The sequence below is a fragment of the Cetorhinus maximus genome, chromosome 19 (assembly GCF_964194155.1).
Source record: "Cetorhinus maximus chromosome 19, sCetMax3.hap1.1, whole genome shotgun sequence".
Classification (NCBI taxonomy): domain Eukaryota; kingdom Metazoa; phylum Chordata; class Chondrichthyes; order Lamniformes; family Cetorhinidae; genus Cetorhinus; species Cetorhinus maximus.
In genome coordinates this window covers 48,977,767-48,999,893 of record NC_135897.1, presented here as the reverse complement: position 1 = coordinate 48,999,893, position 22,127 = coordinate 48,977,767, and the positions used below count along the sequence as shown (strand labels likewise).

The 22,127-nt window shown below is 42.0% G+C and overlaps 1 protein-coding gene across 1 annotated transcript in view; it reads right to left on the bottom strand.

Annotated features, from left to right (window-relative positions):
• The window catches only part of ccdc150 (coiled-coil domain containing 150), a 114,998-nt gene that overhangs the window by 5,748 nt on the left and 87,123 nt on the right, over positions 1 to 22,127 (bottom strand). Inside the window, exons 24-25 of the mRNA XM_078563817.1 lie at positions 16,984 to 17,070; positions 13,822 to 14,001 (exon numbers count right to left, since the gene is read on the bottom strand). Coding sequence (XP_078419943.1) covers positions 13,822 to 14,001; positions 16,984 to 17,070 — 267 coding nt within the window. The remainder of the gene's footprint in view (positions 1 to 13,821; positions 14,002 to 16,983; positions 17,071 to 22,127) is intronic.

Below are 22,127 nucleotides of genomic sequence, written 5' to 3'. Positions count from 1 at the left end.
CTTTTTGCGACTTTTGATGAAGGGTCCTACCAGAAATGTTACCCTGCTTTGCCCTCTCAGATTTTGATTGACAGCAGTGCATTTCCAGTGTTTTCAGTTTTATTTCAGTCTTCCAGCATTTGAAGTTCTCCAGTAAGCGACTAGTGACTACCACAATTTTTGTAAATGTTCTGCTATGTGGAACTTTAAATTTTCATTTCTAGCTGCATCGATAGTGAAACTGTAAAAAAAAATGACTTCAAGTCTTCCATGAATTTAACATAACTGAGCAGCTGGTTCAAAATATCTCATCTTGAAAGTGTGGAAAAAATAGCCTCATTCTTGAATTTGTAACAAGTTACAGGGTCAGAATGTCCTTGAGTTACCCTGGCATGCTGCCTACAACCTTGCTTCATCCAACTGTCTCTCCAAAAAGCACATGATGTAATGGCTTGATTTTCATCCGAGCAGATGTATTTCATCACTTTTAACGTATAGAAGAGTGTACACTGTCTGAATTTCATTTGGATTCAAATTTACTTCATTTCATGTTTGATCACTTAGGCATGTCAGCATGATATTTTCTGGAAATAAGTTTCAGTTCCTGTTTAGTTTCCCAACGACTGAGGCTGGATTGACTAGGAATTTTAATAGCTGTCACCTTCACATCCTTTGTAAAAATAAAATAAGCTAGATTTTAGTAATAAATGTATACAGTAACTGCTCTAGTATTTCTTGTTTTTGAAATGCAATGCTCAACTTTCAGTCAGAGATGACAATGAATGCATTAATAATCCAATGCTCTTTCAGGCTTTACTCTTTGTAAAATATTTACCAGGAGAATGGTTAGAAAGTGAACAGAGATATAGATTTTTTTTGGCCTGTATAATATTCAGTAAGGAAGCAAATGAAACATAATGGGCAAGAAATTAATTAATGTAACATCACTTCTAGTGGTGCTACTTGGATTTACCTTGATTTCCCTGGTACAGGCAGCTATTACCAGTGAAGTATTCTTCAAGGACATGGGTGCGCACAACTGCATTTCCCGTGTATCCTGCCTAACCAGTTGATGCGACGGCAGGATACCAAAATTGGACAACACAAGTCCTGGCAATGCTCGACATGTCCACTCTTGAACAAAGAAGCATGAAGTAGCATGATGAGCCATGCAGTCACATTAATGGGACAGACAACCTGATTGCAGGTAAGTTACATTTATGGAACTTTTCCACTGGAAAGTGCCTGTAAGTACTCAGGAATATTTTTGGAGTTATTTTGGTGTATTTGCTGGGGAGTGTTGCCTAATCCTCGCAGGATGGTAGAGGAGTAGATGAGCTGACCACACAAAGGCTGCAAGAGGTACGGGGAAAACAGTGAGAGTCTCTGGGTCTGCAAACAACGGGGAGATGAAGCCAGGTGCTGTAGAGAAGGCAAGCTCTGCATGATGTCCTCTGCCAATTTAGAGCCAGACTCCTCCATATTCCTTAAAAGTCACAGAAAGCTGTCTGGCCAGCCATTTCACCCAGTTTCATGGTGTGAATGCCCATCAGTATTCTCCTGTGTGCCATCCCATCAAGAACCTCAAATGAGTTATTTCCAGCAAAAATTGACTGTGACCTCATCCTCTGGAGAGTTGGCAAACTAAACATCCTTTACCCCTAACCTGGCTGTAACCCACTCATGCCCAGGTGATTCAATAGATGCTGATCCTAACTCTACACTTGCCTCCAAGGTACATGCTTTGTCAACATCTGAGCTGATGGTTGCAAATGTCAGATAAAGTGATGCAGCCTCTTTATCAGTGTTGTGCTGCTGGTCTTCCTGTTCCTCCTTGCGCTGTATGAAACAGAAGGGGAAAATTTGTGCGAGGGAAATAGAGATGTAAAGCAATAGGTCCATGGTCACACCATCAGCAGGTTGTTCCTCATGCCAGATTGCAGGATGGGGATGTGCTGGGAGTTGAGAAAGGGCATAAAGCATGAATATGCCATCATCCTCAACGTTTTCCATGATGTCGGATGCTACTGACCTATCACCAAAAGCACTGTGATGCTGAGAGTCATCTGCTCCATAGTGCTCAGGTGGATGTCAGCTGTGGCTCAAAACTCAAGGTTGACACTCCAGTACAGTACTAAGGGAGTACTGCACTGTCAGATGAGAGGTTCAAATGAGGCCCGGTTTGCTTGCTGGAGTAGATGTAAAAGAACACATGGCATTATTTCAAAGAACCCATGGCATTATTTCGAAGAAGAGCATGGTATTTACCCCCAGTGACGTGGTCAATGTTCATCTCTCAATTAATATCACAAAACAGATTAAGTGGCCATTATCACATTGCTGTTTGTGGGACTTTGCTTTGTGCATATTGGCTGCTGTGTTTCCTACATTACAAGAGTGTCTACACTTCAAAAGTACTTAACTGGCTGTAAATTTCTTCGACAGCACCTTCCAAACCCATGGCCTCTACCACCTTAAAAGGCAAGGTCAGCAGATGTCACCATTCTGACTTGGAAATATATTGCCATTCCTTCATTGTCTCTGGGTCAAAATCCTGGAACTCCCTTCCTAACAGCACTGTGGGTGTACCTACACCACATATGGACTGCAGCGGCTCAAGGAGGCAGCTTGCCACCACCTTCTCAAGAGCAATTAGGGATGGGCAATAAATGCTGGCCTAGCCAGCAATGCCCGCAGTCTGTGAATGAAAACAAGAATCACATTGAGATCCAGTGGTCGAAATGCAAGTTTCCTTTCCTTTCTATTCTTATCCCCTGCCAGTTTTGCCCTGCCACCTTCTATCATGTGCAACATTGTCCTGCAAGAGAGAGGGCAGAATGTCAGTGATTGTGTAGCGCTGTGTTTGGGTGACATGCTTGCCATAAGTGAATAAATGATGGTCTGTGTAGGTAGCAAGAGGTGGGTGCAGACTGGCAGCATTGGTAGGTGTATAAGGGTGAGGTGGAGTATTGGAATGTTAGGCATGAGATCTGAGTGCCACAAGGTCCTGCTGGCTAAGAGACGTTGGTTGTGCAGAGAGTAGGAGATGTCATGTGAAGATGAATTCACTGACCTTGGCCATCGGCACAAGGGCCTTAGACCACCTGTAGCCCTGCTGCCAGGTACTTGGGTCCAGACACCAAGAGTTGAACTGTCTGGTCACCAGCTCCCTCATCCTTCTAATGTTGGTCCTTGAAGGTCTGATGACAATCCCACAGGATCATGGCGTCTCCTCCTGCCCACCTGCACTGCTAATGACTCCAGCACCACCTCAGTTAGATGGATCCTTCTGTGCGCCCCAGTGTTCATTTATCCACTGTGGCAATTTTTTTCACCTTCCCTTTAAGTAGCAGCCCACTTTTAGGAAAATGCAGGCTGACTGTACCACATAATCAGCAAATAACATTGCTGACGTCACTTGCTGCGCACAGACCATGCCAGCAGTGTTGAAAAGAGACGACCGCTGGAGGCACAGGTTCTAGCCTGAAATCATGAGGTTGAGGTGGGTAATGCAATTTTGTGCTTACCCAGCTAGATTTGAATGGGTGCAGGCATGCCCCAAACCATGATCCATGCACCCAAAAATCAGGATGATTCAATTCCACCCCTTGAATTAAATTACTTAGCACCTCCATCCCACTCTGGAGAGTGTGAGAGGAAGACTCCGAGTCAGACAGTCAGCAGCACCTAGAAAAGAGTGCAAGAGGACGACTCTGGGACAGGCAGTCAGTAGCACGTAGAAGGGAGCAGAAGAGCTATAAAAACAGCGCAAGAAGCAGCAAGAGTTCAAGGGCAGAGGTGACTGAGGGACTTTGGGGAGGAGGTACTCCTTTCCTTTTCTACCTTTTCTCAGAAAGAAGAGCAGCAGCCTTCGTAAGTAAGACCTGGTGGGTAAATTAGAAAAGTTTAATATTTTTAAATAAGTTGCTATACCTGGATTTAACCGAGAAGCGTCAGAAATAAGGGAAATTTAAGGCCAATATAATAAAGTATTATAAATAATCCAAAGTAGAATAAAGTTAACGTAAGGGAAGTAGAGTTAAGACATGGCAGGGCAGCTCAGTAGAGTGGAATGCGTGTCCTGTAAGTCATGAATGCTACCGGTGTCCTAGACAACCACATGTGCAGGAAGTGCTGCCAGCTGCAGAAACTTGAGTTCTGGGTCACAGAGCTTGAGCGGCAGCTGGAGTCACTGTGGTGCATACGCAAGGTTGAGAGCTACATGGATAGCACGTACAGAGAGGTGGTCACACCGCAGCTTAAGGACCTGCGGACAGAAAGGGAATGGGTGACCACCAGTCAGTCCAAGAGAAGTAGGCAGGTAGTGCAGGAGTCCCCTGGGGTCCCGCTCTCAAATCAGTTTTCTGCTTTGGAAGCTGGTGAGGGCCCTAGTTCTTCAGAGAAGTGCAGTCAGGGTGCTGCCATGAAGCCAACAAGTCTCTTTTGGAGAGCCGGTGTAGACACAATGAGCAGAATGGCCTCCTTCAATGCTGTTAAAATTCTGCAATTCTCGTTGCCACTCTGTTAAGCAAGCCATTCCATTTCGCAGATTTGCCCAGCTCTCTCTGCTCACACCTCTGTGCTTTAGCAGATATCCCTCTAATATATACTTTTTAGAAACACACTAGTTATAACGGGTCAGTAAACTGCGAGCTATAATAATTAAGCCTAGTCCAAGGTCCACTTACTGCAAATTGCTCATTAACTTCCAGTGACTTGCGTTTTTAAAATAAGAAAACTAGATTAAATTCCAGTTTGGTAACAGTAGACTATCTGTACATCTCATTCACAACTTACCAGTGAATTCCCGCTCTCGTCAAATCCCTATCATTACTCTGTTTAGCAAGCCACCTCATTCAGCAGGTTCACTCAATGTTCACTAAGCTCAGTGTAAAGCAGTAATTTATTTATGTTTCTTGTAGTCGTTTGGTAGTACAGAACTTGAGTATTGTTGAAAAAAAAGAGGCATGTCAAAGCTTTTTGTCTTGCACTCATCAGGACGCTTCTCAAGAATACCAATGAGGGGAAATCAACAATTTATACTGTATTTAAAAGGTTGGCTAGTGGACTCTGAAGAAGAGACGACTGCTGAAGGCACAGGTTCTTGTCCTAAAATCATGAGGATGAGGTGAATAATGCAATTTTCTGTTTACCCAGCTAGATTTGAATGGGTGCAGGCGGAGCCCAAACCATGGTCCACGCGCCCAAAAATCAGGATGATTCAATTCCACCCCTTGAATTAAATTACTTAGCACCTTACATCCGCAGCTGCATGTAATAATTTCCTTATATGTCTTAATGGGTTCCATCCTGCGGCGCTCAAATTCACCTTTGAAATGAAGCAGTCAAATTAGCTCCCCTTCCTTGGCATACTAGTTGAGAAATCTGCCAGGGGGTTCTCTACCATGGTCTACCACAAGTCTACCTTCACTGGTTGATATACATGTTGGGATTCTTACAGTACCACGCGTTATAAGATTGGTCTTATCATCCGAGCCATTTGCTCACCATGTAAGCTTGATGCTGAAATAGGGCACATCAAAGGCATCCTGCAGGATAATGGCTACCCTGATCAGATCATTTTGTGCTGTATATCACGCAAACTCATGAACAGGCCTAAAGCTGTCAAATGAAAAGTGCCCAGTCTACTTCAGATTACCCTGGAAGGGCAAGGTATCTCATAAATTTCAGCAACAGTTGAAGCCAGCTGTTTCACGCTGCTACTATGCAGTAGCAATACATGTGGTATTTGCCACTAACAGGGTGCTGCCATGAAGCCAATAAGTCGTTCTGCCTATCACACTAATGAGTAATGTGTTATATGAATTTCAGTGCCAGTGTGATGCTAGGTATGTAGGCTGTACGTACCAAACAGCATGTCCCAGCCGCTATTCGCAACGGGCAAGATACAGACCTTACCCAACCAACCCGTGCTTGCAAAACTCAAAACACAGTGTCCAACGTTAGATGTGATTTCGTGATTGGACAACATTTGCTAAATAATCCTCAGTGTGCTAAGAATTACACTGACAACCAATTTAAGATGGTCAGTCGGGCTCGCAGTTGGTGCATTTGCGTGTACTGGAAGCTAAATATATTAATACACAGGGCCCTGTTCTTTGCAGACAGAAAGAACATGTACACACATTGTGCCTGTTTCAGCTAAACAAAATAAGTGACAGCCATTCACTGACTCATTCCTCAGGGCAATGCCTTGACCAATCGGAGTCAAGCTGCCTGGTTTAAATTTCAAACAGTGCTTGGTAGTTAACTGTCAGTCACCATCACTAGTGAATTCTCCATGGCAACATCTCTACCAATCAAGTCCACTTGCCAACCAAACAGCACTTTCTTCTCATACAGTATAAATTGTTGCTTTCCCCTTATATTGGTATTCTTGCGAAGTGTCCTGATGAGTGCAAGATGAGAAGCTTTGACATGTCTCTTTTTTAAAGCAATAAGTTTCTTGCCCTATATAATATTTTGGAAGGGGAAGATTAAAATGTATTAACAATTTTAAAAGAAAATCTTTTTGCTATGGAAAAATAATAAGATGCTGATGTACTTTATTTTTCTGTTATCAGAATTGTAGGATATGGTCTTAATATTTAAAAATTCTGATAAAACTGCATCAGATATAGCAAAGGCTGGGTAGAAATTAATGTTCTCTTTGCTCTGTCCTGACAATACATCTTAATACTGTCCTCAAGAGAACCGTGTTTTACTGCAACTGTGGTTTTCTTCCCCACATCTGCTATTTTTATATATTCTCCATGAAATTTTCAATTTGTCCTAAATTATTGTGGGCACCTGGAGCTGAATTGGAATAAGCTAAATATATCCAATCAGTCATCGAGACTTGCAGATCACTATTTGATGCTAGACACAAACCATTTCTTGATCTAGTGTTAAGTAATCAGCATTAGCTTTAAATCCTATTATTCCTTTCCTCCATCTTCAGAAAGGATTAAACACGGAGAAACTCAGTTTATTGGTGCCATTTTCCAGTTGTTCACACAAAGTATGTGGTCTGATTACATGAATTGCATTAGGACAACACTTGAGCTCTGCATTTTAAAAAGGAAAGATTTTTTTAAAAATTAATTACTGCTTTGCACAAAGCTTATTGAAGACAAATAAAAACAAAATGCTGGAAATACTTAGCAGGTCTGGCAGCATATGGAGAGAGAAACCAAGTTAGTGAAAACTGTCTGTTACAGATTATGTTGAGGTGATTGTTGGTAGGTGAGTGATGGGAGTGTAGTGCAGTGAGCAGAGTGAGGCTAGTACTGTAAATGATGGGATATGGCATTTGAGGATGCGGTCACTGGCCTTGACCACTTGTGTGATGTCATTAAACTTATTGCACTACTGCATTCAGCTACTTGGAGCTAGACTGCTGGCATTGACCCCACGTTTCTGCACAGTGTCAGTCTGGAAGGCTTCCTGGTCCCCTGTGGATAAAGAACCCCTCTTCCTCTGTCCATCTCATGTAGCTAGGCCTTCATTGCTGCGTTGAAAGATTTTGGAGTCCGCTCTTTGCTATCTTATGCAATATTTTTTGTTGTTCTTCTTTTCCAGGTCAAATTCAATTCTAGGATAACTTTCAGCACATACTCCAGTCAAAATGCACCTTATCTTTTTGATTTCTAGGCAGGCTCGAACTTATGCTAGCCTCTCACAACTTGGTGTCCCCTGCTCAAGAGTGCAGCCACTCAACAGCACGCTTAATACTGGCTGCATGCTGAAATCATGTAAATGATCAGGAAGCACAAAGTTTGTGTGTTGCCTGCATCGGAAACAAAGGGTACGAATTAGTTGTGTATCACAATCCCTGTGCCCGTTTTTGGGCCTTACTGAATTTTGTGAACATTATGCAAGGCAAAATTAAGTGACACTTGAAAAAAATGAGATAATAAATTAAAGCCAGCACAGATTTGTTAAATATAAATTGTGTTTGATGAAACTGACGGGTTTTTTTGATAAAGTAACGGAGAGGGTGGATGAAGGTAGCCCTTTGGTGTTGTGTAAATGAACAATCAAAAGGCTTTTATAAAAGCACTTCATAATTGACTTGTTAACAAAATTGATGCCCATGGGATTATAGGGCAGGAAAAAGCATGGACAGGAAACTGACTGAGGGACAGATCAAAAGAATAACAGTAAATGGTTGTTTTTCAGACAGGCAGGATATGTGCAGTGGTATCCCCAGGGTTTGCTTCTGGGACATTGTTCTTTTTCATGGATATTAATGACCTGGACTTGGATATACAGAGCATAATTTCAATGATTGCAGATGAAAAGAAACATGAAAATATAGTAAGAAGGATAGTAATGGATGTTAGGAGGTCATAGATAGACTGGTGAAATGGGAAGCTACATGGTAGATGAAATTTAACACAGTAGTGTGAAGAAACATTTCTCAAGTTGGTGTCATTTGTTGCTCAGTTGGAAGCATTCTCGCCTGAGTCAGGGGGTTGTTGGTTCAAATCTCACTCCAGAGACTAGAGCACATAATCCAACTTGGCATTCCAGTGCAATGGTGAAAGAATGCCCCACTGTCAGAGGTGCTGTTTTACCATGGCTCTGCTCTCTCAGGTGGACATAAAAGATTCCACGACACTATTTTGAAGGAGGTCTGGGGAATTACTTATGGTATCCTGGCTGATTCTCATTTTTCAAACAAAATCTCAAAAAAAACCCCCAAATGATCTGGTCATTCTCATACTGCTCTTTGTGGGACCTTGCGGTGTGTAAATTGGCTGCCTCGATTCCTACATCACCACAGTGACTACACTTCAAAACTACTTCATTGGCCATAAAGTGCACCACAAATGCAAGTCTTCTTCCCTTTAAAGGTGACAGATAAATTGAGAAGGCCATTCAGAAGGCATACCAGATCCTTGGTGTTACAGATTGAGGCATAGAGAACAAAAGCATCTAAGTTATGTAAGCCTTTATAAAACACTGCCCCAGCTGGAGTTTTGAGGGGAAAAAAATGTAGTAAGTTATTGCGATCTGGAATGCACTGCTAGAAAGGGTTGTGGAAGCAGATTTAGTAATAACTTCCAAAGCACAATTGGTTAAATACTTGAAGTGGAAAAATTTGTTGGGCTTGGGGGAAAGAGCAGAGAGTGGGACCAGTTGGACAGCTCTCTCAAAGAGACAACGTGGGCACAATGCGTCAAATTGCCTATTTTTGTGCTGCATCATTCTCTGATACTATTATTTGTGAATATTAATTCACTTGTTCTCACATCATAGGTATGAGAGAAGATGGAAGGATACTCACAAATAACTCTCAAATAGCAATAATTTAATCAAGTCATATTGAGGGGATAATCATTAAGTTCTCAAATTGAATGGTTTATGACAGTTTTCTGAAATTAAAGGCTGCATTACAACCTTAGAAGCCATGTATCTGTAGTATTTAATTTGTAAGAAGAGTTTATCTAATTTTTTGTGCCAAGAAACTGTTTGAATTCTCAAGGTGAATGTGCCTCATGTCCTTGATAAGTGGGGTCATCTATGTTAAAAGGATCAACATTGTGTCATGATTACAATAGGTTTATTGAGGTTTAGTTTCACATTTGTTTTTTGTAACTTCTATGACCAATCTTGTAATATAAAACAAGTATTCTCAGTATTTGTCAACAAAAAATTAGGAATATTCCAGTATATAATTATTGGTCTTCACTAGTTTGTTTTTGTTTGAGTTTCTATAAATGCTGCATGTAAAAGGCATTTTTAAAAACTTATTTGGTCTAAGTTCTATACACTGATAAATAAATTGGGAATGATTAACAATGTGGTTATTTTTGAGCAACTGATAATCCTATGGTCTTTATTTGATGACACTCAAATCTGCAGACATGTTTGTGAAACATTTTAGTAGTTCTTACATCAGGTTTACAGTCACAGTTAGTTTTGTTAACAAACTAGTTAGGCCTCAGTGGAGTATTGTGTACAGTTCTTGGCGCCACACTATAGGAAGTATGTGAACGTATTGGAGAGTGCAGAAGAGGTTTACAAAAGTGGTTCCAGGGATCAGAAATTTCAGTTTGGAAGATAGATTGGAGAAGTTGTAATAGTTCTCCTTGGAGAGAAGAAGAGGAGATTTGACAGAGGTGTTCAAAATCATGAGGGGGCTGGATAGAGTAGATAGGAAGAAAGCGTTCTCGCTCGTAAAAGAATCAAGAACGAGAGGGCACAGATTTAAAGTGATTTTCATAAGAAGCAAATGTGATGTGAGAAAAAACTTTTTCACACAGCGAGTGGTTTAAGTCTGGAATGCACTGCCTGGAAGTGTGGTGGAGGCAGGTTCAATCGAGACATTCAAGGGGCCATTAGATGATTATTTGAATAGAAACAGTGTGCAAGAGTACGGGAAAAGGCAGGAGAATGGCACTAAGTCATAACGATCATTTGGAAAGCTGGTGCAGACGTGATGGGCCGAATGGCCTCTTTCTGCACCATAACATTCCGTGATTCTGTGAAATAAGGAAGAGAAAAACTTAACCCAGTGTTTCTTATTGTGCAGGAAGCCCACTTATTAAAAAATTAATTCATGGGATGTGGGTGTCATTGGCTAGGCCAGCATTTATTGCCCATCCCTAGTTGCCCTTGAGAAGGCGGTGGTGAGCTGCCTTCTTGAACTGTTGCAATCCATGTGGTGTAGGTACATCCACAGTGCTGGTAGGGAGGGAGTTCCAGGATTTTGACTCAGTGACAGTGAAGGAATGGCGATATATTTCCAAGTCAGGGTGGTGAATGGCTTGGAGGGGAACTTGCAGGTGGTGGTGTTCCTATCTATTTGCTGCCCTTGTCCTTCAAGATGGTGGTGGTCATGGGTTTAGAAGGTGCTAAGGAGCCTTGGAGAATGCAGTGCATCTTGTAGATGGTACACACTGCTGCCATTGTGCATCAGTGGTGGAGGGAGTGAATGTTTGTGGATGTGGTGGCAATCAATATGGCTGCTGTGTCCTGGACAGTATCAATCTTCTTGAGAGTTGTGGGAGCTGCACTCATCCAGGCAAGTGCCAGGGAGTATTCCATCACACTCCTGGCTTGTGCCTTGTAGATGGTGAACAGGCTTTGGTGGGTCAGGAGGTGAGTTATCCTTCGCAGGATTCCTAGCCTCTGACCTGTTCTTGTAGCCACAGTATTTATATGGCTGATCCAGTTCAGTTTCTGGTCAATGATAACCCCCCAGGATGTTGATAGTGGGGGATTCAGTGATGATAATGCCATTGAACATCAATGGGCGATGGTTGGATTCTCTCTTGTTGGAGATGGTCATTGCCTGACGCTTGTGTGGCGCGAATGTTACTTGCCACTAGTCAGCCCAAGCCTGGATATTGTCCAGGTCTTGCTGCATTTAGACATGGGCAGCTTCAGTAGTTGAGGGGTCGCGAATGGTGCTGAACGTTGTGCAATCATCAGCAAACATCCCCACTTCTGTCCTTATGATGGAAGGAAGGTCATTGATGAGGCAGCTGAAGTTGGTTCGGCCTAGGACATTACCCTGAGGAACTCCTGCAGTGATGTCCTGGAGCTGAGATGACTGACCTCCAACAACCACAACCATCTTCCTTTATGCGGTATGGCTCCAACCAGTGGAGAGCTTCCCCCCCACCCGCCCCCCGATTTCCATTGACTCCAGTTTTGCTAGGGTTCCTTGATGCCGCACGCAGTCAAATGCGGCCTTGATGTCAAGGGCAGTCACTCTCACCTCACCTCTGGAGTTCAGCTCTTCTGTCCATGTTTGAACCAAGGCTGTAATGAGGTCAGGAGCTGAGTGGCCCTGGCGGAACCCAAACTGGGCATCAGTGAGCAGATTATTGCTAAGCAAGTGCTGCTTAACAGCACTGTTGATGATCTGTTCCATTACATTACTGATGATCGAGAGTAGGCTGATGGGACGGTAATTGGCCAGATTGGATTTGTACTGGTTTTTGTGTATAGTACATACCAGGACAATTTTCCAGATAGCTGGGTAGATGACAGTGTTGTGACTGTACTGGTACAGCTTGGCTAGGGGCACGGCAAGTACTGGAGCACAAGGCTCCAGTGCTGTTGCCGGAATATTGTTAGAGCCCAGAGCCTTTGCACTATTCAGTGCCTTCAGCCGTTTTTCCATATCTCGTGGAGTGAATTGAATTGGCTGAAGACTGGCATCTGTGATGCTGGGGACCTCCAGAGGAGCCAGGGATGAATCATCCACTTGGCACTTCTGGCTGAAGATTGTAGCAAATGCTTCAGCCTTATCTTTTGCACTTATGTGCTGGGCTCCCCCATCATTGAGGATGGAGATATTTGTGGAGCCTCCTCCTCCAGTGAGTTGATTAATTGTCCACCACCATTCATGGCTGGACGTGGCAGGACTGCAGAGCTTAGATCTGATCTGTTGGTTGTGGGAACACTTAGGTCTACCTATCACTTGCTGCTTATGCTGTTTGACACGGAAGTAGTCCTGTATTATAGCTTCACCAGGTTGGCACCTTATTTTTAGGTATGCCTGGTGCTGCACCTGCATTCTTCCTTGAACCAGGGTTGATTCCCTGGCTTGATGCTTATGGTACAGTGGGAGATATGCTGGGCCATGAGGTTACAGATTATGTTCGAATACAATGCTGCTGTTGATGGTCCACAGTTCCTCATGGATGCCCAGTCTTGAGTTGCTAGATATGTTCAAAATCTATCCCATTTAGCATGGTAGTAGTGCCACACATCGCGATGGAGGATATCCTCAATGTGAAGATGGGACTTCGTCTCCACAACGACTGTGCGGTCACTCCAACCGATACTGTCATGGACAGATGCACCTGCAGCAGGCAGGTTGCTGAGGATGAGGTCAAGTATGTTTTTCCCTCTTGTTGGTTCCCTCACTTGCTGCAGACCCAGTCTAGCAGCTATGTCATTTAGGACTCAGCCAGCTTGGTCAGTAGTGGTGTTACCGAGCCACACTTGGTGATGGACATCAAAGTCCCCCACCCAGTACATTCTGCACCCTAGCCACCCTCAGTGCTTCTTCAAAGTGGTGTTCAGCTTAGCAGAGTACTGATTCATCAGCTGAGGGAGGGTGGTACATGGTAATCAGCAGGAGGTTTCCTTGCCCATGTTTGACCTGATGCCATGAGACTTCATGGGGTCCGGAGTCGATGTTGGGGACTCCCAGAGCAACTCCCTCCTGACTGTATACTACTGTTCCACCACCTCTGCTGGGTCTGTCCTGCCAGTGGGGCAGGGGTGGTGATGGCGGTGTGACATTATCTGTAAGATATGATTCCGTGAAAATGATTATGTCTGTGCTTGACTAGTCTGTGAGACAGCTCTCCCAATTTTGACACTAGCCCCCAGGTGTTAGTAGACAGGGCTGAGTTCGCTGCAATCATTTCCGGTGCCTAGGTCGATGCTGGCTGGTCCAACCGGTTTCATTCCTTTATTGAGACTTTGTAGCGATTTGATACAACTGGCCATTTCAGAGGGCATTTAAGAGTCAATCACATTGCTGTGGGTCTGGAGTCACATGTAAGGAGAGCAGATTTCCTTCCCTAAATGACATTGGTGAACCAGATGAATTTGTACAACAATCGACAATGGTTTCACGGTCATCATTAAACTTTTAATTCCACCATCTGCTGTGGCGGGATTCGAACCCAGAGCACTACCTTGGGTCTCTGGATTACTAGTTCAGCGACAATACCACTACACCATCACCACCCCCTAATGTTCCTATCGTTGGAAAGTGTAATTGATATGGACAAAGTATGGCTTTTTTCCCATCATCTCTAAAACTTAACACATTGTTATGGAAAAATAATTTGAAAACCTGACTCCAACCTTTGATTTTTGTCTTGACCTTGAACATAGTTCTTCTGTGCCATAGTTCTTCATTAAATTGTCCCCATCACATAATTCTTCTTTTGATGGATCAATTCCACGCATCTTCATCAGTTCTGCTTGCAAACTATCAAACTTGGACTTAAACCATTGATGTGCTCCTTCCAGGTTAGCACTGACCTGCAGATAACAACACAGGCAGCAATACTTGCCTTTTACTGCAAATTGAAGACATTTCTTTATGTAATGTGCCTGTACATAGTGTTCACATTCCCAGATAACTACATTCACAACAGGAACTACTTTTGTAGTATTCCCCATGATTCAGTGGATAAATGTACCACAATACATACAAACCAAGAATACCCCAGGTTCTATCCCTGGTGTATTACGAGTTGGCTGATAACAGCTGGATAATTGTGGGGAGTACTACAACTGGACTCAGTAGCCCAATGCTTTTGGAGGTGAGAACCAGTCAGGATTCCTCCCCTCAATCACTATTCAGTGACACCCTGTTGGAATGTTACAGATCAACAACTGACAAATTGAACTGGGCCAAACAGTAAGGCCTGCCATTAGTCACTATCGAGGCACACATTTGAATAAAGGTCACTTATTCAAATTATTGAACAACTGCCAGTTCCTGTGGAACCATTCCCCAATATAATTCAGTGCTTTCAGCTTAGGAGAAAACTGGAGCAAAAGCTTTTGTTCATAAAGAATATAACATAAGTCCATATTAATTTGTTGTAATTAAAGTAGGGTCTTCAGTTATAGTCAGTAATCAATTTTATTCGAGAGTAGAAATAATTGAGCAGTGTTTATTTGTAAAGTTTTTCTTCAATACCTGGATATAAGTTAAAAGCTTTGAGCAAAAACTTCTCCTGAAAGATTGGAAAACTAAAAGTAAAAATAATCTCTAATCAAATTAAATATTGAGAAGACTGAAGTCATTGTTTTTGATCCTCACTCCAAACTTTGTTCCCTAGCTACCAACTCCATCCCTCTCCCTGACAACAATCTGAGATTAAACTAGCTGTTTGCAACCTTGGTGTCACATTTGACCCAGAGATGAATTTCCTATCTCAAATTCGCACCATCACTAAGGCCACCTATTTCTACCTCTGTAACATTGTGCAACTTTGCCCTTTGCTGTTGAAACCTTCATTCATGGCTTTGTTAAGATCTCTCAACTTGACTATTCTAATCCACTCCTGGCTGGTCTCCCACATTCTACCATCTGTAAACTTGAGGTCCCCCAGAACTTAACTTATATATAAACAATGTATTTTCATCACTATGGAAGTGGTTACACATGGGCAGAGAGAGGGACAGGAAATCAACCTTCACAACTTGCACCAAGTCAGGTTCACCTATTACCTCTTTGCTTGCAGATCAATATTGGCTCCCAGTCAAGCAATGTCTTCATTTTCCAATTCTCATTCTTGTTTACAAATTCTTCCATGGTCTTACCCCTTATTTCTGTAATCTCCTGAAGACCCTCAATCCTCCTTTAATTCTGGCCCCTTGAGTATTCCTGATTTTAATCTCTCCTTCACTGCTGGCCGCAGCTTCAGTTGCCAAGGACCTAAGCTCTGAAATACCCCCCTCCAACTCTCTGCATCTCTATCTCACCTTCCTCCTTTAAAACACTCCTCAAAACCTACCTCTTTGACCAAGCTTTTGGTCATGAGACCTAATAATTCCTTGTTTGGCTTGGTATCATATCTTGTTTCACAATGCTCCTGTGAAGCGCCTTGGGGTGGTTTATTACAGTAACGATGCTATATAAATTGTTTTGGAATCAAGACTAAATAAACCGAACTGATCTGGGGAAAAAAATTACCAACAACTCTGACAGTTAATTTAAATATTGCTGAAAAGAGAAACTTGTTGGCAAAGCTTTTAGTCTTGCACTCATCAGGACAAACACAAGAAAGCCAAATTTCAAATGCTCACAACAATTCATACTACAGGAAAAAGGGTGTTAATTGATGGTAATTCAAAAAATGTGCAAGGCTTGAACATATTCCTAAAGGCAAAATACTGCAGATGCTGGAAATCTGAAACAAAAACAAAGAATGCTGGAAAAACTCAGCAGGTCTGACAGCATCTGTGGGGAGAAAGACAGAGTTAACGTTTCGCGTCAGTATGACTTTTCTTCAGAGCTCTGAAGAGTCATATGGACTCGAAACATTAACTCTGTCTTTCTCTCCACAGATGCTGTCAGACCTGCTGAGTTTTCCCAGCATTTTTTGTTTTTGTGTTGAACATTTCCTTTTGTTTGCAGAGAACGGGTCCCTGTGTATGAATGTATGTTGTTTCTAGCAAGTATAAATAAGTCATTTAATGAGCTTGGCTGTTTATCTTAAATTGGTTGCTAGTCTAGTATTAGCACACGCAGGATTGTTCAGTAAATGCTGCCCAATTGCGGAATCACGTCTAACAGTAGACATCTGGTTTTGGGTTTTGCAAGTGTGGGCTGGTTGAAGAAAGTTCATTTAGATTAATTTCAACAGGGGAGCAGTTTAAAAGAGAAGGAATGCTTGGAGTGAATAGCTTCAGTACATGTTTTATTTTTATGCTTCCTTCTCGTACAGAGAGCCAGCACAGACATCAAGGGCCAAATGACCTCCTCCTGGGTTATAATGATTCTATCATTCTATGTGTTTTTTTGAGAAACACATCTTTTTATTATTGTAACTTTCCCTCCTTTGAATAACCACAATTTGGGTCTCCACTCAGGGCCAGATCTGCTATGATAACACAGATTTGAACAGCATCTCAATTGATGTGCATCTCAATTGATTCAGTTTATTTATAGAAATCTGTACAATTGGCTGATCGAAATTCTGATCAGATCCTGATGCCAGAATTAGATTGCCATTCACAATAGATTTTACCATCACCTTGAATGTAGGAGGGCAGAACTGCTGTGTTGGTTTAACATTATCTTGTTTTTTTAAAATATTAGATGGGAGAATATAATTGCACAATTTTGATATGCAGCATTGTGATAAATGCAGTATCATTTAGCGATTCTGAACCTTGGGGTAAAGACAGCAAAACTATGACACAATGTTCGTAAGATAAACAAGATGTATTTTATCAATGTAGGACAAAGGATACAAAACAAATATCTCATGGATCACGTTCTCCTACCTGCTGCGACTCCAAACTAGCTTCCTTCAGTTTCTGCTCAGTTATCTCTTTGCAAGTTTGCAGACTTTTTACCTTCGCCTCAAGAGTCTAGCAGCAAGAAAAACATTTTTCTGCTTGTTAAAATTCAGAATTTCATAACCATTCTATGTGAATCAAGTTTAACAAAAGCAATGCAATATTAATCTCTTAAACCGAGAATCCAAATCCTTAATATTGTGTGATCCAGTGACAAATTCTGCAAGATTAATAAGGGTGACAGAAATCAAAGCAGTAGAACAGACTGTACTACAGTGAGCTTTTGAACCCCGTTACAGAATTCTTGGAAACCTTAGGGGTTAACATTGAATTCTGAAAAAATAAATCCACAGAGCCTTCTCAGAGAGAGCCACCATCAACGTTGATATCACAGATGTCAATAAAACTGGCCTGAAGGATTAGATGAATAGCTTATTTTATTTGTGAAACTAGTCAAGTAGCCTGCAGAGACAATTCTTACAAAAACATGGAAGCCAGGTTTATGGGTCTAGCTATAGTTAACAAGTTAAAAATGTTGAGGTGAGAACAAGTCAGGATGTCCTAACCTCATCAGAACATACAAAAAAAACCCATAATTTCTGACATACCTATCAAAATTGATTGGCAAATTGGAAGAGACTTGCATGGCCCCTTCAAACTCTTCTTTACTGGAAATTAAGGGTTGAACTTAAAAAGGGGATCTAGAAGCAAAATTTAAAATTTAAAATGGGCCATCCTTTCTCTGCATGTCATTGCCCTCTTCCCAAACCCAGCATAGTAAAATGCAGTATGTGGCTTATGGGGATGGGCGAGTGTCCAAAATATACTCATGTGTGTGATATTGATATGTAAAGTAGAGATTATCCCTAACCCTAGAAAATCTGGGGGCTCAGGGATTTTGGGTGGGCATATTTCAGAACTTCAGAACTCAGTTATTTAAACTGAGGTCCAGTCTGGCTGTTCCAGTGGTTAAGGTGGATATTAACAACCTTATGACACTTTTCGAAGAAGAGCAATGGGACCTTTTTCTGTATTTGATAGCATTTTACCATCATTCTACACCATAACAAATGAACTGGTTATTCATCTCATCACTGTTTGTGGGACGTTGCCCTGGGCAAAAGGTAATTTCCTTGCATGTGGAACATTTTTGAAATATCATAAGACGCTATATAAATGTAAGTTAATTCTTTTTTAACTAGTTAATAATAGTCCCGATTGAGGCAGCGTTAGGAAATGGAGATAGTTTAAGTAAGTTATTTGGTATCTGTGGGTGTTAGGAATAAGTTTTAGCTTTAAAGTTTAAGTTTGATTTGTATTTCTGTATCTGTGTGTTAAGAAAAGTCAAATGGAGTTTTAGTTTCACTTTAGAGGGTGCTTGCATTTCTAATGAGGAGTTTTATGACCCCTAAAGAGAAGGTAAACATACAAGGGTAGAAGGATTGGACTGTTGCCTAGCAACAGGGGCCCAGAGAGGCAGGTCCCTGCCACAGACACACACACAAGAGAAATAACAGTTGTTTTGGAAGCTGTTTGGGTGCAGTTGGTTCTGAAAGTTGCTGCCAGGAGAGATTGGAGCAAAAGGGACAGATAGCCAGTCCCAAGCTAAAGAAAAACCCCAAAAATCCAGGGGAGTGGAAGAGGGGAAAATCCAAAGAATACTTTCTAGTCAAAGGAAGGACAGGAACCTGGGAAAAGGTCCTGTTAAGTGAGGGGCAGAGAGAAAGGCTCCATGCTTCCGATTTAAAGAGACAAAAGCTACAGAAAGCAGATTTAAAGTGAGAACAGCTTGCAACAGGCAAGAAGGTCCAAAGAGACAATTGAAGGTCTGTAACCTTTTGCTATGGGAATGTGAAGCAGTGGTGTACTGTTGATGGCTCAGTCAGAGAGAAAGTGTGTGTTGAAGACAGCTTGAATGCATGTGGTGACCCGGGGAAGAGGAACATCAGAAGGAGAGTTTGAAACCCTGGAGATGAACCTTTGTGGAAGGCATCTGAGAGAAAGCATTGGTCTGGGAGAAGATTCCAAGGCGAAGTCTTGGAGAGTGGAGAGTGGGAATCCTCGTGTGAAGGACGGAATTCAGTGAGGCTGGTTGGATCACGGTGTGACAAGCGTCTGGGGGGAGTTGAGGAGAGATCCATAGTATCTGGTTGAGGTGGCATCTGTCACTTGGTTTCAGAGTGTGGTGTGTCTGACCACAGGGTGCCATAGATTTACACGGACTGTGTACTTACTGTGTACATTAGAGTATAAGATATATATCTTATACATATCTTGGAGGATAGCAGATGTGGGATCAGCATCTTTGAGACATTGGACACAAGTGCACTACAGAGAGGGCAGGAGGCAAAGATAGCGCAGATGCCAGTTCACTGGAGGGCAAAGCCATATATGAGTTCTGATGAAGTGGACTCAAATGATGACTTCAATGGGCTAAGCTATAGAAGATGGTTGATGGATTTAATTGAGACCAGTAACAATATTTTTTAAAAATCTGAAAGAATGAAGCCACATGATTCCACGATTTAAAATAGAAGAACTTTTGCCATGAAAGAGTCAAACAAAGCAAACACTAATTACTATCTAAGGTGATCTCCTATACTTTAAAACCCAGAATCACCTTAAGTCAAACATGAATTAACGGGCAAATTGCAGTCAACCGTAAAGTATAAATTACAGATGGCAAATACAACAAAAACAGATCTGACAAATTGGCTCAACAGTCCACTAAGCATATATGTCATCATTCTCAGTCACGAAGTCCCTCAGAACTCTGTCCTCCTCACAAGAATTTCCGCTTCGCTTCTTCTCGGATTTAGCCTGATCCCCAGCTGGCAGCAGCACACAAACGTCCTGAGTTCCAAGGGCAAGGTCTTCACCAAAACCATCTGCACAACCTCTCAACTCTGCTTATGACGGTCTGGATGGCATAGATCCACCAATGTTATCTTCAAATCACAGAGCCAGCTGTAGCAACTTTATCTTTGCTTATTCTCAGTTTCTGGATCTAGCCTCTAACTTCTTCAGGCTGCCTGTACTGCACCATTAGACTCATTATCTACTCATGAACACTGAGGGCCCTCTGCATCCTTTTATGTGATTTCAAGCAGTTTCAGTCTCTCTAGAAGTTTTTGTTTCCAATCTCAGTTTCAATCTTAGTTTCCTTAGAAACTGGGACAGACAGTTTCCTTAGAAACTGGAACAATCAGTTTCCTTTCCTGGTTGCCCTTTTCAATTTCCCTTCTCAAGTTGGATCTGTCTCAAAAAATACAAGCTTTGAAACTAAGGATTCCATCACAGTATACACAACAAAATGCTTGGTACATTGGGAAACCTGCCAGAAAACCTGCAATCAATCTCAAGGAACATGGAGGTGTCCAACACCAACTTAAGCACAGGGCATTACAGAGTTTGAACTCCATCCTTTCCAGCATGGATTGGGTGGCTAACTCCATCAACATGCTTGTAGGCTCAAATATGATGAAATGTTTACAGCCAATGTCTTAGCTTCCACTATATCACAAGCAGTTTCCACCAAAAGTCCAAGTGCTGCAGTGGAAACTCAGACTGATGTCAAGCAAGATCAGCTTGTTGCAATGCAGGCTCAGACTGCTGATATCATGGCTGTAGATACCCATGTTCAAAAAGACTTGCAGCTTGTCACAGCAATCCGAATGTCCAGCAATTGTCATTGAATAGGTTACTAAAATTACTAAGACACCATCCCAGGGGAGTGGCAGCAGCTCCATTCTCCAAGTCATGCTCGATTCCAAGAGAAAGGCCTAGTAGTACATCCATATCTGACAACAACTGATTTGTGCTGAAGCCTTGAAGTTAGCAAAAAGTATTTCACACTAGCCATACCTTGTAGACTTTTGAAATTTGAAAAATTATGGAAGCACCATAAAACGTGTCGATTTGGAGAAGCTGCCAGGAAAAACTAACCAGCAACTAACCTATTGATATAGATGACGATCCCTATAAATGGTATTGGTAGGGGATCCTTCCTACAGCTTACCACACATTCAGCTGTGTAATGTTAAGGAGAGGGTGTTGGTTGGAATATGGAACTCCAAAATGGCAGCAATGTCATCAAATCAGTGTTCCACGTTGATTGGCATCGTGATCTGCACTCTTCTGGCAGATGATAAATGTGCACAATGTAACACCTTTATCAAAATGGTGACCTACACACTTCGCAACAGAAATGTGCATGCACTATATACTCCATTTTAGATCCCTAGCAGCACTTGTAGTGCACCCAAAAAAATGTTACCTCGCTCAGTTTCTCAAAAAAATGTTACCTCGCTCAGTTTCTCACTCATGATGTTTACGTTAGTTCTATATGGAAACAACAGTTGAACTTTGAAGCCAACTGGTGTTTCATTAACCGAAAATTGTCAAGACTAATTCCTTACACCTATGAGATAGAGATCATAATTGCTAATAGCTATGAGATGGTGTTACTTCATACTAATTGATTGCTTTTTTAAAGAAACAAGTTGAATTTTGAAAGCAAATAAGCTTCGAGGAACAGTTAAGAAGGAAAACAGAAAAGAGAAGAGGACCACAATTTCCTTGAAATCTCACTCTAGATGCAGCCAGTAGCCATCAGTGACTCCATTCCTTGCCATCTCCAACAGAAAGGAGCGGAGAAAAGATTGAGAAACGAAAAGGACAGAACGAAAGCAAAAATTCAAATAAGGAACAGGGAAGAAGATCCAACAAAAAGATAAAAAGACGGAAGAGTCGGGTTAAAGAGAGAGAAACAATATCATGAACACAATGGAGACAAGACATGTTCTCCAACTAACAATATGTGATGCAATGGTAAATCAACTGTTTTTTTTAATTTAACAAAAAAGTACAAGGTTCAAAAATATTCTGCTATTAATGAAGTAACAAAGGGTTAGATTTCACACTCCCCAGTCGGCGGGTTTGAATGCAGAGGAGGCATGTAAAATCCAGTGGGCGACCTTTCCGCCGCCTGCCCACCCACCCTGGCCTGTCTGAAATTTTACTGGGAAGGTGTCGGTCAGCCCGCCCGTCCTTTGGCCTATTGAAGCTCTTAAGTGGCTAATTAAGGCCTTCAGCTTGCCACCACCAGTATTTTACCCATGATGGGGAGA